Genomic DNA, 15,039 nt, shown 5'->3' with positions numbered 1-15,039 from the left:
ATCCCATTCCATCCTTCTGCAAATCTCTGTATAATCTGAAATTAGAGCTTTTTCTCTCTCTTTTGCTCTTCTGTGCCTGGCTCTTGCTCTCTCACTCCTTGCTTAACTTTGTTTGGGTTTGCTGGTGGGAGGTAAGGCCTAGTGTGGCAGGGAGAGAGAGATAATTTCAGCTGTGCAACACAGCCTTCAGGCTTGGTCCAGGACTGGCCCATTGTTGGGTTAGATATATCTCATAGAAGCATAGAATGGTAAGGAGGATTGGAAGGGACCTCTGGAGATCATCGAGTCCACCCCTGCTGACAAAGCAGGATCACCTAAGGCAGGTCACACAGGAATGTGTCTAGTCAAGTTTTGGAAGTCTCTAGAGAAACAAACTCCACAGCCTCTCTGGGCAGCCTGTTCCAACTCTCCATCACCCTCACAGTAAAGAAGCTTTTCCTCATGTTGAGGTGGAACTTCCTGTGTTCCAGTTTGCACCCATTGCCCCTCATCCTATATACATGTATATATTTATTACCTTTTATATTTAGTCTGCTTTTGTAAATATTATTTTCATTTAACTTCCACATTCTGTGCAAGTGTTCTTATTTACTCCTCTGGGGTAAATCTCCCATTCTGTCTAGCACAAAACCAGCACACTGCAAAAGACAGAGTTTAGTGATCATCCTGAAGTCCCACAGATTTTATCCTTACCCTATTTTGAAATACCTTTTTTTTTTTCACCTTTTATCTATTTGAATAATTAATTCTTCATATTCTCAAAGCTTCTTTTTTGGTGATGGCATGTCATCAAGACCTTGTAATTTAAAAATGTATTGTGTGTTAAGTCTGTTTTATTATTCAAGACTAAGGAAATCATTAAAAGTCTATCAGACTTTATGGAAACCTCCCCAGTAATGATAAAGTTGTGCTTCTGTGTGATTTTGGTATGCAATCTGTTCTTTCTTTTTCTGTTTGTTTTCTTCTGTAGATTTGTTAGAAATTCTTCTACAGATTTGTTGTTATAAAACAGGAAAACTGCACTGGTCACTTCAAGATCTGACAAATATAGAAAGATTTTATGTCACCTTTTTAATAATAATAATAATTTTAAAATACTGTTTTTCTCAAGATCTGTTAATTCTGTCTGTTCTGTAGTATCTGCTACTTCCAAAAGCACTCCGTAACAAGCAAAGAACTTTATTTGATGCTGTTTAGGCAAAGAGATTGTATTTTGTTCTCTGCAGAGCCTAGTTTCAAAGGGAGAAAGTATCTTCTGACTGGGATTTGGAGGAATTATTAAAACCTTTGAAATAATCTAGCACGTCTCAGATTGGCAGCTTAATGATTTGTGTCCAGTTTGAAAATTCAAATTATTCTTTCAAAGATTATCCTTTAGGCATTCAAAAGTTTTTAAAATACTGTATCTGTTTGTCAGCATTACCTCAGGATGTACTTGTCCTGCTCAGATTGCTCTGTGTGTGGGCAATGCATACAACACCAAGGACAGGAAAAAATTAAAACTTCTCTCAAAGATCCCAATTCAGGTCTAAACATAAGATCCTTTATATTGTTTCTTTCTTTTTGATATACCTCTTTTTCATAGGTTATGTTTGAACTCAGGTCCTAGGTACAGGTTAATCTGCTAAGAAGACCTCCAGCTCTTAAATGTGTTTATTTATATGCGCTTTTATTACTTTTATTAATTATTTTTCATTACAGTGAGAGCTCAGGGAAATTCCAGATGAGGATTAGCATTCCGCTATAGCAGGTCCTGTAGAACCAACCCAGCAACTTGTCCTGACCACCCAATGTCCACTCTTGTAATTACTGCATATTACAAAGTCACTGTTATTTCAATTGCAGGTACTTGGCTTTTAGCCTCCTGGGGTACCCCAGAGATGAGTTACGGCATGAGGCTGAGGTTCAGAGATGCCAGATGTGACTATGAGGAAGATTACGCATTTGATGTTATGGATTTCACTTCCACCAAGACTGATAAAAAGGCTGTTTCCACCTCATCTGAAGAAGCTGTGCAAGAAGAAAAAGAAGAAGATAGGGAAGATTTGGATTATCAGGATTACTTGGTTTCTTCTTTCAACATCCGAAGCTTGAGGAAGGCAACAGACATTAAAGAAAACCAAAACCTTACAGCACTGGCCTGGGAACAGTATGATGGCACTGATCCTGTGAGTTCTGAGATGGTAGCTGGCTCAGATGTGATAGCTAAAAATAGTAGTGAAACCACAAACACCTCTAAGTTCTCAGAAACTCACGTCACTCCTCTCCCCCAAGTCGAAGCTGAAACATTCCAGTCAAATCACACATCACTCACAGCAGAAGAGGACTTATTTTTAGCTAGCACAAATGATGGAAAGGATGACTTGGTATTTGAAAATAGAAGCCAAAGCAATTATGAAATAAATCACAGTAACATGTCTGCAGGTGAACACTTGCTGAGCAGTGGGGAAGGCCAAATGAATATTGCAGAAGAGCTTCCAGCTGATGGAAAGGACAGTATTTTTTTTTCAGAAAAGCTTCAGAAGGAAAGCACAGGAAGAGAAACTGATAACATTAACAGTAAAAGGAAAAGGAGAAGCTCACTGGCCACAAAGTTTTACTCTGTCCAAAAGATGAATGCCCTTCTAAATCATGTACGGAATAAAAATGCCTCGTTTTCTGACATAAGAAGTGCACCTCGTTCTGTGGATCATGCAGAGAACGCATCCAATATAGACATGATGGAAACTGGCCAGCTTCTACATGATTATGATGATGAACTGGAAGAGGAAGAAACCAAGATAGAAAATGCCGTGCATGCAGTTAACTTGACACTTGGTTTGGATGCCCTTGTAGGAGATGGATCAAATGCATCCAGCCTTTCTGAACCCAAGCTATCCAAAGACAAACAATCAGACACCTTTTCATTAGAAAATAGCTTAGGAAATATAAGCCCTAATTCCAACCCTGCACTAGTGAAGAATCTACAAGAGGCACCATTGCCCAGGACTGGGAAATACTCATCTAAAATGACAGCTGATGAATGGAATTTGGTGTCTGCAAAGGAGAGTCTGCCATTAGAGGCAAATTTAGATAAATCTGTTAGTGGTAAGTTAAATCATCATGGTGGAAATGGTACAGTATTCATAAATAAGAAGCAAATGAGGAAGTATCAAGAGTTCCCATATCCAATGGGAGAAAACCAGAAAGCGAGCCAGATGCCCCCAGCTGTGAAAAGAAAGGAGGGGAACAAGAATGATACTTTGAGTGCACCTGGAACCTTCATCAAGATCCGAAGGAAAAAAAAGGAATATCCAAAAATGACTCACCTGCTGAGCCCAAGGAGTAAAAAGCCCCAAAACATTAACAACTCTACGGCAGCGTTTGGCCGCACGTTGTTTCCAAGTGAGACCAACCACACGACACTGCCATGTTGCACTAACACCACTGGGGCACTCAGTGAGGCCAAGCATCTGAGCAGAGTCGGGCAGAGAGAGTCACGAAATTACACACTCACCCCACGGCAGCTTAGGCCATCAATAACAATTGGCCTTCCCCAAGAAAATGGAGACTACGAATATGTCATGGAAGGCTCTCACAGCGAGGAAACATCAGGTAGTGAATACGAATACCTTTATGTCAACTTCGATGATCCGTACTTGACAGACCCGAAAGTGAACATCAACGAACAGCGTAACCCAGACAACATTGCGGAACATTACCTGCGTAGCAAAGGGAATGAGAGGAGATACTTTATTGCAGCTAAAGAGGTCTGCTGGAACTATGCAGGACATAAAAAAAGGTTTGGCTAAATAATTTGCTTTCATTTTGCACACCGTTTCGCGTGCTAGCAGAACGTTGATTCATGTGCTGATTGTAGAACCGTAGAATGCTACGGGGATTGGAAGGGACCTCCGGAGGTCATTGAGTCCAACTCCTCTGCAAAGCAACACCACTTAGGGCAGGTCACGCAGGAACATGTCCAGGCAGGTTTTGAAGATCTCTAGAGAAGGAGACTCCACAACCTCTTTGGGCAGCTTCTTCCAGTGGTCTGACACCCTCACGGTAAAAGAATTTTTTTTCATGTTGAGATGGAATTTCCTGTGATTGAGTTTACATCCATTGCTCCTCATCCCATCAAAGGGTATCACTGAAAAGAAACTGGCTTCATCCTCCTGACACCACCCTTCAGATATTTGCAGACATGACAAGGCCCCCTCTCAGCCTTCTCTTCTGCAGACTAAACAGCCCCAGGTGTCTTTCTTTCCTTGTAAGGGAGATGCTCCAGTCCCTTCATCATCCTCGCAGCTCTCTGTTGGACTCTTTCCAGTAGTTCCCTTTTCCTCTTGAACTGGGGAGCCCAGAACTGTACACAATATTCCAGGTGTGGTCTAACTAGGGCTGAGTAGAGGGGGAGAATCTCCCTTGGCCTGCTGGACACACTCATCTTAGTGCACCCCAGTATACTATTGGCTTTCCTGGCCAAAAGGGCACATTGCTGTCCCATGGATAACATTATCAGGCAGGACCCCAAGGTCCTCCATGGAGCAACCTCCAGCAGGCCAACCTCTAACATGTGCTGGTGCATGGTGTTATTCCTCCCCATGTGCAAGACTCTACACTTATCCTTGTTGAACTTCAGTAGGTTCCTCATTGCCCAGCTATCCAGTCTGTCCAAGTTACACTGAATGGCTGCATAGCCTTCTGGTGCGTCAGGCACTCCTCCTAGGTTTGTATCATCAGCAAATTTGCTGAGGGTACACTCCATCTCTTCATCCAGGTCATTGATGAATATGTTGAACAAGACTGGACCTAGCACTGACTCTTGGGAAACACCACTAGCTACAGGTCTCCAACTGGACTCTGCACCATTGATCATGACCCTCTGGGCTCTGTTGTTTAGCCAGTTCTTGATCCACCTCACTGTCCACTTTTTGAAGCCACATTTCCTGAGCTTTCCCATGAGAATGTTATGGGGGACAGCCTCAAAAGCCTTACTAAAGTCACTGCTCTCTGATAATTTGAAAAGCATCTGTAATGAACAATGTGGTTTCCAGCATTTCAGCTGTGGAACCCTAAGAATTCTCCATAGGAGGATGTGGACCCCCCTAGAATATCTTAGAGATTACTATTATCAAGAGCAACACAACTGAGAACTTCTTTTCTTTGACCTCCTTTTGTAGTCTGGCTAGAAACACCTTTTAAAACAGAATCATAGAAAGCCTTGTGTTTGAAGGGACCTTAGAGAGCATATAGTTCCAATGGCCATGGGCCAGGACACCTTCTACTAGACCAGGCTGCTCAAAGCCTCATCCAGCCTGGTCTTAAACATTTCCAAGGATGAGGCATCCACAACTCCTCTGGCCAACCTGTTCCAGTGTCTCACCACACTCATAGTAAAGAACTTAGTTTCAAAGTTTTAAAATCCACTGAAGTTTTAAGATACACTGTAAGAGGTCAAGAGGGAAATTTCCAATTACTTTTGTTACATTTGAATGACTTGTTTTACAGCTTCCTTGTGTTCTTGGATCTGTAGCAGTCAACTCTAAAATGTATTTCTGTTAGCTTTCCAGAGAATGTACCTGTGTGAGATGGTGGCCTTGCTACACTGTGACCTAAGCTCTGATTATTATTGAGATTATTAAGGATAAAGGTAAAACAGGAAATTAGAGCTCAAGTGGTTTTTTTGAGCCTATTTGGAGATTTTCAGTGATAGCTGACCAAATCTTTGAAGGATTCCACGTACAACTGTAGAACTAGAATTGCTTAAATGTGGCAAGTTATGATTTTCAGAATCATCTGAGTTTTATTTGTGCATTTATTCTTTATATTCTAACATTTTCCTGCTGTATGAGTTCTCAGATTTTGTCAGAGCTATTATTTCTGATTCACTGTGTGGATTTTTAACTGGACATTTCCTTTCAGTACAATGATGACTGACAAAACCTGTAAAGATGGCACCACATATAAGGTGATTTTCCAAAGCTATACAGACAGTACCTTTACGACCCTTGAGGATGAAGATGAATATAAAGAACACCTTGGCATCCTGGGACCAGTTATCAAGGCTGAAGTGGATGATGTTATCCTGGTAAGTCAATGTTTTGAATGTCTGTACAGGATAAGATTCTTCTGGTGATCCTACAGCGTGACATAGAATGAGTCTAAAAATACCACCAGTTTTTAAAAGATTATGATGGTAAAACAATTTTCAAAGCTAGAAGTTGCAATATGAACATATAAGCTTTCGAACACGTTCATTTTCTCTCCTATACACAGTAAATTCATTGCTCTTTTTTGTTTTCTTTTGTGGCTCAACATTAAATGATGGCTTATCAGTCTCACGTAAAATGAGACATTAAAAGATATTAAATTTTTTAAACCCAGATTGCACTGCAAGTATTGCGTTTTATAAGTAAGGGAGTTTCTTAATATCTGTAGAATAACTTAGTACATGTTTTATTGAAGACAAGGATATATATTTTCCCCAAAAGTATGTTTTCCTCTGAAAACTTTCGATGTAAGTGGTTTTGTTTTAATACAGACAACAAGCATGGAGAAGAACTGTATCCCTGGTGACACAGTGGTATATTTTCATTAGGAAGAACATGGCTGCAGAGTTTCCCTTCTCTCATTCCTCATTCCCATGACCTGGTGTGAGTGTGGTGACTTTGGTTTAGGACTGAATTTGCTGAACAAAATGTATTTTTTTTTTCCTTTTTTTTTTTTTTTGGTCTTTTTTCTTTTTGGTTGCTTTGAGTTTTTTAGGTCCATTTTAAGAATCTGGCATCCAGACCTTATACCCTCCATGCTCATGGACTCTTCTATGAAAAGTCTTCTGAGGGAAGCATTTATGATGATGAATCTACTTCTTGGTTTAAGGAAGATGATGCAGTTCAGCCAAATAACAGCTATATATACGTGTGGTATGCAAACAGGCGATCAGGACCTGTGCAGCCAGGAGCAGCTTGTCGGTCCTGGATCTACTACTCTGATCTAAACCTGGTAAGGTGTCAAATCAAAGTAGAAGTGGTGGTGTTGCTAGGGCTGATCACAGAATCACAGAAATGCTTATGTTGGGAGGGACCACTAGCTGTCGTCTAGACCACCTCCTGCAACACAAGCAGGGTCAGAGTAGGTTGTCCACATCCACTCAGGTCTCGAGTATCTCCAAGTGATGTTACTCTAAGGCTATAGAAATGTAAGCTGCAGAATACATTTAGTCGTCCTTTCTTTTAGGCCTGATATTGCCATCTGACCTTTAATCTCGTAGTTAAAAGAGGATATAAGATATTGAAGAATTCAAATTTGGGAACCCTTTGGTAGACTGAGCAAGGGAAATTAAAGATAGAAAGCAACAACAATTCTGCCCTCTGCTTTAAAGTTTTAGGGCCTGATGAATTTTTAAAGAGTACTATGGGCTTTTGACATCTTTTGGGAAATCCACTTTTACATCTAATACAAGCTTTATCTTCTAGGAGAAAGATGTAAATTCTGGCTTGATTGGGCCAATTCTGGTCTGTCAAAAAGGAACCTTCAGTAAATCAAACAGCAGCAGAACATCAACTCGAGACTTTTTCTTGCTTTTTATGGTCTTTGATGAAGAGAAAAGCTGGTACTTTGACAAACGTTCTAGAAGCCCTTGTACTGAGAAGAACCAAGAAACGCAGCAATGCCACAAGTTCTATGGTATCCATTTAATCTTGCCAAATATTCTGTTTATTGGGGTAGAGGGAAAGGTTTTGAAGGAGGTAGCTCAGCTCTCAGTGCCTTTGAACATGCATAAATCCTACATATTGATGCTTTTGTTGTTGTTCTGCATTGCTTGTAATAGTCATAGTTTTATATTTTAAAAATAGCAGTGAATTGGAAATACTAGACTGAAATTTTCTACATAAAACTTGTCTCTTACACTCACATCTACCCACCTCCCCCACCTCCCCAATATTTAAGAGAGAAGAAAACAAACTGCAAACAAAACAAACAAACAAAACCAACCCCAAACCAACGCCCTGTTTTCAGTAAGAAGCTAATACCCTGAACATTTTTTGCGAGAAATTTAAAAATATTGTTATCATTTAACAAATCAACAAGTTCTGCTGAGGAGTTTGAAGTAGCTGTAGGACAGTCCTTCATATCCTTCTCTGTGGATACAGAGATTTTTGTCACATAAAGTGCACGACTATTCAAAGGGAACCCTTTTTTCTCCTTGAAATAGTGGTCAGTAACGAAACTCTGTTTCCGTCTTTGAAAATCTGATGCTTGTGGGTGTAAGTGATCATGTTTGGAAAAGGCATGTTGAGAAGTGGGATCTGCATTTTGAAAATCTGATTTATAAAATCAATTACTAATCAAAGATAGCAGTTGTGACTATGCAGCTATGGAAATATTCTGCAGCTTACACATGTTTGATAGCCATCCTTTCTTTTTGGCCTGATGTTTTGTTCTGACATTTCATCTGTTACCTCCTTGTTCTTCTGACTGCCCTGTGTTGCATGCCAGCTGTGCTCAAATCTTTTGGTGAGGTCCCTGGATTTTCTGAATTGATGTACATAGATTATAAAATGTATAGCACTCTGAACTGGAAGAAATGATGTTTTTCCCAAATGCATTACTTCATGAAATACTTTAGTAATTTTAGTAACTACATTCTAGCACTTAAAAAAAATGGTTTGTGAGTGGGTTTCCTTACTAACAATTTTTTTCCCCCCCAGCCATTAATGGCATTACCTACAATTTGCAAGGCTTGAGGATGTATGAAGGTGAACTGGTTCGATGGCATTTGTTGAATATGGGTGGGCCAAAAGACATTCACGTTGTTCATTTTCATGGACAGACCTTCATAGAACAAGGAAAGCCAAACTATCAGCTTGGTACATACACACTCCTTCCAGGTAAGTGTCAGGAGAGAGTAAATTCAAAGAGGTGACCGTTTCACAGAATTACAGAATTAACCAGGTGGGAAAAGTCCCTCAAGATCATCAGGTCCAACCTATCACCCAACATCATCTAATCAACTAAATCATTGCACTAAGTTCCTCATCCAGTCTTATTTTAAACACCTCCAAGGATGGTGACTCCACCACCTCCCTGAGCAGCCCATTCCAATTTCAATCTGTCATCATCATACCAGTGTAAAGGAGAACAGACTTTAGCTCTAGGCATAGGAAGAATTTAAGAGTGCTGGCAGGTCAAAAGGAAAATTATCACTTTGCACCTCACTTAACACTGCAGGGGAGGAGGTGGGAAAAAGATAACATTGCTGTCCTTTTAATCTGGAAATATTAATAAAGTTATGGAGAAAAGTGAAGCGGACAAATCTCTTCCTCTCAGAGGAAGATGGAGGATGAATAGCAGCATGGTCTGTAGCACTACTTTCTGTTCTGCACTTCCTTTGTCTCTCACCATATATGTGACCATGAGTGGGTTTCTCTCCTTTATTGCATCTCTCTTTTCCTGTCTGCAAAATAGGGTGCTGGGCTTGGTTTTGGAAAGTGCTCAACCATAAAGTTTGGTGTTGGTAAAAGGCAGGTGGTAGGTTAATTTCACAAGGTTCACCACTCCTTGTGAAATGATGTGTGTACAACAGTGCGGCCAACGCTGCTCACGCATCCCTAGGCTTCAATACCACTGAAGTCTCCCTGATGTTTGCTGGGAAATAGCATTGGTGTCTGGTCAGTGTGGGGAGGGTTTATTGTTGGAATGTCAGGAAACGTGTGATACAGAAGAAAGAACAAACGTGAGCACTAGGAGAACTTTTATGTCCAGGGAGAAAGGATATAGGCTAAAGCATTCCTTGGGCCACAGAATATACTGCTTTGCTCATCACTCTGTGTGTGCAGAAACAGCACTTATTGTCAACTACAAGTGTTTAAAAAATAACAGCAACAACAAACCAACAAAAAAAACCCTGAAACAAAACCACCAACAACAAACCCCCCACAAACAAAACCAATACCCAACCAACCAAACGCTCAAACCCAAACAAACAAAACCCAAATGAAACAGCTAAACCAAACAACAAAACCAAACCAAGCACACAAAAAATCCAACCCAAACAAAAAAAAACCTGAAGAAACAAGAACCTCCAAACCCCAAAACAACCCAGGCAACAAGGAACTCAAAACAATGGGATTGCCTTAGAATAATAGGAGGTTCTTTCAGTGAACATTAGGTGGTTTATTTGCTATTTTAGCTTTTTAAGATTATGTTTTTTCACTTTAACATCGACATACATTTTTGTTTAATTTGGAGCCAGAATTGCTGCACTAATTAGAAATATACAAAAAGCAATGAAGCGTATACTGTGCTTTCTAAAAAGTGCAGCAAATAACTTTACCCATATCTGCTTCCTACTCAATCTTTGACACTCCTGGGGCATGCAGAAAATATATCTGATTCTGTCACATCTACTTTTGGCTTCTTTACATTATGTGAACACCACACTGGGGCAGCAGGTCTAAGAACTGTAATCAGCACCACAGAATCAACATCCCTACACTATGTAACAACCAAATAACGCTGTTTATTATATGGCTTAGCACCATACTTAATGTGCAGATAACTGTTACATACAGGCTTCTAAGGTTTTGTACTTTGCACCAGCAGCAAAGGTTAGGTTTTGATTTGGTTACTTAGTTCCAGTCTTGGTCACCAGCTGGAACTTGCTAACTAAAAAAAAATGTTTGAGCCTGTGACAGCTATTGTTCCCTCTGCAATGTGCAGCAGGTTATTTAATTTTTCTGGACTGATGATCTTTGGTTTAACCTCCAGCCTTACTAACACTAATGCTAATGTTTCTGATACGTGTCTCTTCCATTTTTTCAAGGCTCATTTAGAACAATTGAAATGAAACCACAGAGACCTGGCTGGTGGCTTTTAGACACTGAAGTGGGGGAGTATCAGCAAGCAGGAATGCAGGCATCCTATTTGGTTATACAGAAAGGTACTGAACTATGGTGTATTTTGGCTAGGGAAGTCCACTTATAAAACAATCTCTACCCTTTCAGGATCATTAAAAAAAAATTTTGGGAAATTGTTCTGCAAAACCCAAAGCAGATTCTTTGTGCATTCAAGGAGGGAGGGTGATAATTTGTTCCAGAAGTAAAAATGTGTAGCCTTTAACATACTAGCTTTGAATTATTTATCATACTACCTTTATTCATGGATTTATAGAATGGGTTGAGTTGGAAGGGACCTTAAAGATCATCCAGTTCCAACCCCTCTGCTATGGGCAGGGACACCTCCCCACTAGACCAGGTTGCTCAAGGCTTCATCCAACCAGACCCTGAACACTTCCAGGGAGAGGGCATCCATGACCTCCCTGGGCAACCTGTTCCAGTGTCTCACCACCCTCAACGTAAAAAATTTCTGTCTAAGTTCCAGTCTAAATCTACCCTCCTCTAGGTTAAATCCACTCCCTCTTGTTCTATCACAACAAGCTCTTGTAAAAAATCCCTTCCCAGCTTTTCTGTAGGCCCCTTTCAGATATCAGAAGGCTACTATAAGGTGTCGTCTTCTCTTCTCCAGCCCATCCCCATGGGGGAGGTGCTCCAGCCCTCTAATCATCTTTGTGGCCATCCTCTGGACCCACTCCAGCAGTTCAATTCCTTTTAGCGTACTAGCTTTGAACTTGAGGTTTCACCAGAGTGACTAGTGGATTAATCTGTAGTGAGAAATTGCAGAGATGAACTTCTCCTTCTTTGGGAAACAGTGGTGATGGTACAGTATCACTGAGAACTGTTCTGAGTGATGCCGTCTTAGAAAGTTCTACCAGGACATGCATTGGAGTAGCCCTCCTTTAACAACAAACTTACTGTGCTCTCTTTAGAGTGCAGGAGTCCCATGGGTCTCGCCAGTGGAATTATACTCGATTCCCAAATCGACGCTTCACATCATATCGGTGAGTTAATACTTGAAAAAGTCTGGGCATTCTCCTGACATCCCCAGCAAAGTGTTGCAGTTCCATGTTCACTTGGCATCTCATGATACACCTGACATGATCAGTCCAGCAATGAATCCATTGTCAGGCTAAAAACCTCTTCAGTGCTGCAAGTGGAGGCTCTGAGCTGTATTAGGTAAGCACTTGTCACCTGTGGCCTGCTGGATGCCTTGGAGCAAATCCAGCTTTATCTTTTTGTCCTTTGGGTTCCCTGGCTGAAAACAGAGAACACCCAAGTGTTCAAAAAGCTTTTGAGATTTGCATGAGATGAGAAGGACAAAGTATATCTGTTACAAAAGATTTGGGAACCTGGCATCCAGAGCAATGACAGAATCTTTAATTCACCAAGTTTATTCATGGTTTAAAAGTGGGATAATTTGGTAGAGAAATTGATGGAATTTTACATGGACAGTGGCAAATTGAGATATATGGGTGATATACACATGCAGGAACATTTATTTGCTGTTTCATGGGAAAGGATGTGTTTTGGAAAACTAATTTTTCTGTGGATTTAACATTCTTCATTTCATGACACAGTGTTATGAGGGCTTTAAAGCTGCATGTCACATTCCATGTCAGTTGTTATGACAGAAACTTCTTTATGCAGAGTGGAGCTCTCTTCCATGAATATAGTGTCTGATCTTGCTAGGAGCCAAAACTTTTCTACAAAACTGTGGACCCTGTTTCCAAATCAGGAGACAGTACAGCACATAAAACGCTGTTACTTTAAAAGCCATTCTGCCAACTATAAAATTTTGCAAGGAAACAAGCTGGCTTTCAGTTGCTGACCATGTCCAAATTATCCTAGATTATGGTTTTATAGTCTTTCGATTGCTTTGTTTGCTATGGGTTGTTTATTTTTTTACCAAGACAGAGCAGAAAAGGAATGAAGCACTCAACATCAGTTGCTAGCTGCAGCCTCCCTCTTTGTTTCTTTTTGGTTTTTTTCAGCACCCTTCTTTAAATTCTTGCTTTATTTGTATTTTCTGTCTAGACTATTGGGAACCTAAATTAGCCCGATTAAACAATTCTGGAACATACAATGCTTGGAGCACTACAATGAAAAAAGAAGAACTCCCTTGGATCCAGGTATGATTGGTATAACACATGCTTGACCACCTTTGAGTTGTGATTTTCCTGCAATTTGCTTTATAAGGCCAGACTGCTCTTGTTCTTGCTGAGAAGACTGCGGCGGAAAACTGAAAAGATCTAGCAAGTTTGACTGGTGATGTCGTAAGCTGTCCACCACCCCTAAAGTAACCCAGTCTCTACAATTATTGAGGCCCACTGACTAGACAGTTACCCTCATAATTTAGACTGTAACCATTTTGTAAGCAAATGGGGTAGCTCTTTCTACTACTTTGTGGGGTTTTTTTACCTCTGTCTTCCTAACAATATGTATTTATATGCATGTGTTCGTTGGGTGATCATTTAAAGTGTAATATGCTCAAACATTGCTTTAGGCAGCTTTTGTTTGGTTGATTTGCATGTTTTTATGTCCAACCTGACAAAGCACAATGTGGCATCACAGGGAAACTATCTTATAATTATGGCTTCAAGCACTATATCATTGTTATGGTTTGTGCCTGCTCCCCCCGCCCTGCTCCACCTCTTTCCTGCTCCCACCTCTTTCCTGCTCACACCTCCTCCCTCACCCCTTATAAAGAGATAAGACACAGAGGGGAAAAAAAGACAGGGAGAGTTTTCCAGCTGACTTACACAAAATAGTTTACTCCTCCACTACAACAGTATTACATCAGTGTATGTATGAAACAGAAGGAAAGGGAAAGGGGAAAATACAGTCCAGAAATCCTGAAAACAAGCGAAAAAACACCTGCATGCCTGGGACCTCGAAAGCAAGAGAGCAACCCAGAATCCCCTGTCCAGGACGATAATGCCCTACGGTCATAAAATATCATAAATTCATTATTTCTGGTAGTGGGGAACATTGGTGTTTATTTCAAACCACTACAATCATTCAAGTCACCTCACATCTTTCATTGTTTTTTTCCATTGTTTTCTTCCATTCTAATCACTTTTGCACCAGACAGCGAATTCACACCCAAATTTGCAGAGAATAGTTGATTTCTTACAAATGTCATTTAAATAAGCAATCGGGGGAAAAAAGAAAAACTAGTGTTGCAGTTTAACTTCAATGTGTTGGTATCTGTTTTGTTTGGCCTGCTAACATTTGACATGCTAGTAAGTTAGTGGTGGTGAAGTAGGGGAAGAAGGTTGGGGGATCTGATGTGGAACTAGAAATTATGTTGAGGGAAGAAAGAATTTGACAGGGAACATGGTAATGAGAAGCTGAGGCTAGGCCAGTGAAGCAGGAAGAGGTGCGGAGGGCATTTCCCAAAGAATGACTGATAGGAACATCTTGCTGATTTGGTTTTATGTACTAAGTGTTTGGACCTCACATAAGCAGTAACAGTGGCTTTTCAGCATTTTGGGATGTCATATGCCTTTTGTCAGCCTGAGGGTTCCAAACTAGAGGCAGCTTATGAAAATATGAACCTTTAGTTTCTCTATCCATAAATGGGGATAGCAGAGTTCTGCCTACCACAGAGATCAGATATTTTTGATGTGTCTTTGTGGTATTGTGCTGAACACTGTAAAATGGCCTCTGAGATTAAAAGCACACACAAATAAATAAATTAAATGAGACTCTAGCATCTGGTTGTTATTCCTTCTGAGAGTGTTTACGTTGTGGGTGTTAAAATGCTATTGTGTGGAGTGGAAAGAATGAAACAGATTTTGCTGTGCATTATTGGTTTTATGAACATGGTTTGCTCTTCCTAGGTGGACTTTCAAAGACAAGTTCTGTTAACTGGGATACAGACACAGGGAGCTAAGCAGTTTTTGAAGTCCTTGTACGTCCAGAAGTTCTGCTTTGTTTATAGCAAAGACAAACGGAAGTGGAGCACCTTCAAAGGAGACAGTTCTCCAGCATCTAAGGTCTGTATGTGCCATAGGGGTTGCAACAAACTAGGTAGCATCACACAGTGAGATGACAGTTTTATATCACAGAATGTATTTGGTTGGAAGAGACCTCCATGACCATCCAGTCCAACCCTCGACCCAGCATCACAGGGTCAACACTAAACCACATCCCTAAG

At 40.5% G+C, this 15,039-nt stretch overlaps 1 protein-coding gene across 1 annotated transcript in view; it reads left to right on the top strand.

Annotated features, from left to right (window-relative positions):
- F5 (coagulation factor V) overlaps positions 1-15,039 on the top strand; it is a 40,273-nt gene that overhangs the window by 21,877 nt on the left and 3,357 nt on the right. Inside the window, exons 13-21 of the mRNA XM_054386101.1 lie at positions 1,846-3,781; positions 5,905-6,070; positions 6,748-6,984; positions 7,458-7,668; positions 8,694-8,873; positions 10,808-10,924; positions 11,810-11,881; positions 12,915-13,009; positions 14,723-14,878. Coding sequence (XP_054242076.1) covers positions 1,846-3,781; positions 5,905-6,070; positions 6,748-6,984; positions 7,458-7,668; positions 8,694-8,873; positions 10,808-10,924; positions 11,810-11,881; positions 12,915-13,009; positions 14,723-14,878 — 3,170 coding nt within the window. The remainder of the gene's footprint in view (positions 1-1,845; positions 3,782-5,904; positions 6,071-6,747; positions 6,985-7,457; positions 7,669-8,693; positions 8,874-10,807; positions 10,925-11,809; positions 11,882-12,914; positions 13,010-14,722; positions 14,879-15,039) is intronic.

This window comes from Indicator indicator, chromosome 1 (genome assembly GCF_027791375.1).
Source record: "Indicator indicator isolate 239-I01 chromosome 1, UM_Iind_1.1, whole genome shotgun sequence".
NCBI classification, from domain to species: Eukaryota; Metazoa; Chordata; class Aves; order Piciformes; family Indicatoridae; genus Indicator; species Indicator indicator.
The sequence above is the reverse complement of the archived record's forward strand: the minus strand, read 5'-3'. Positions and strand labels throughout refer to the sequence as shown.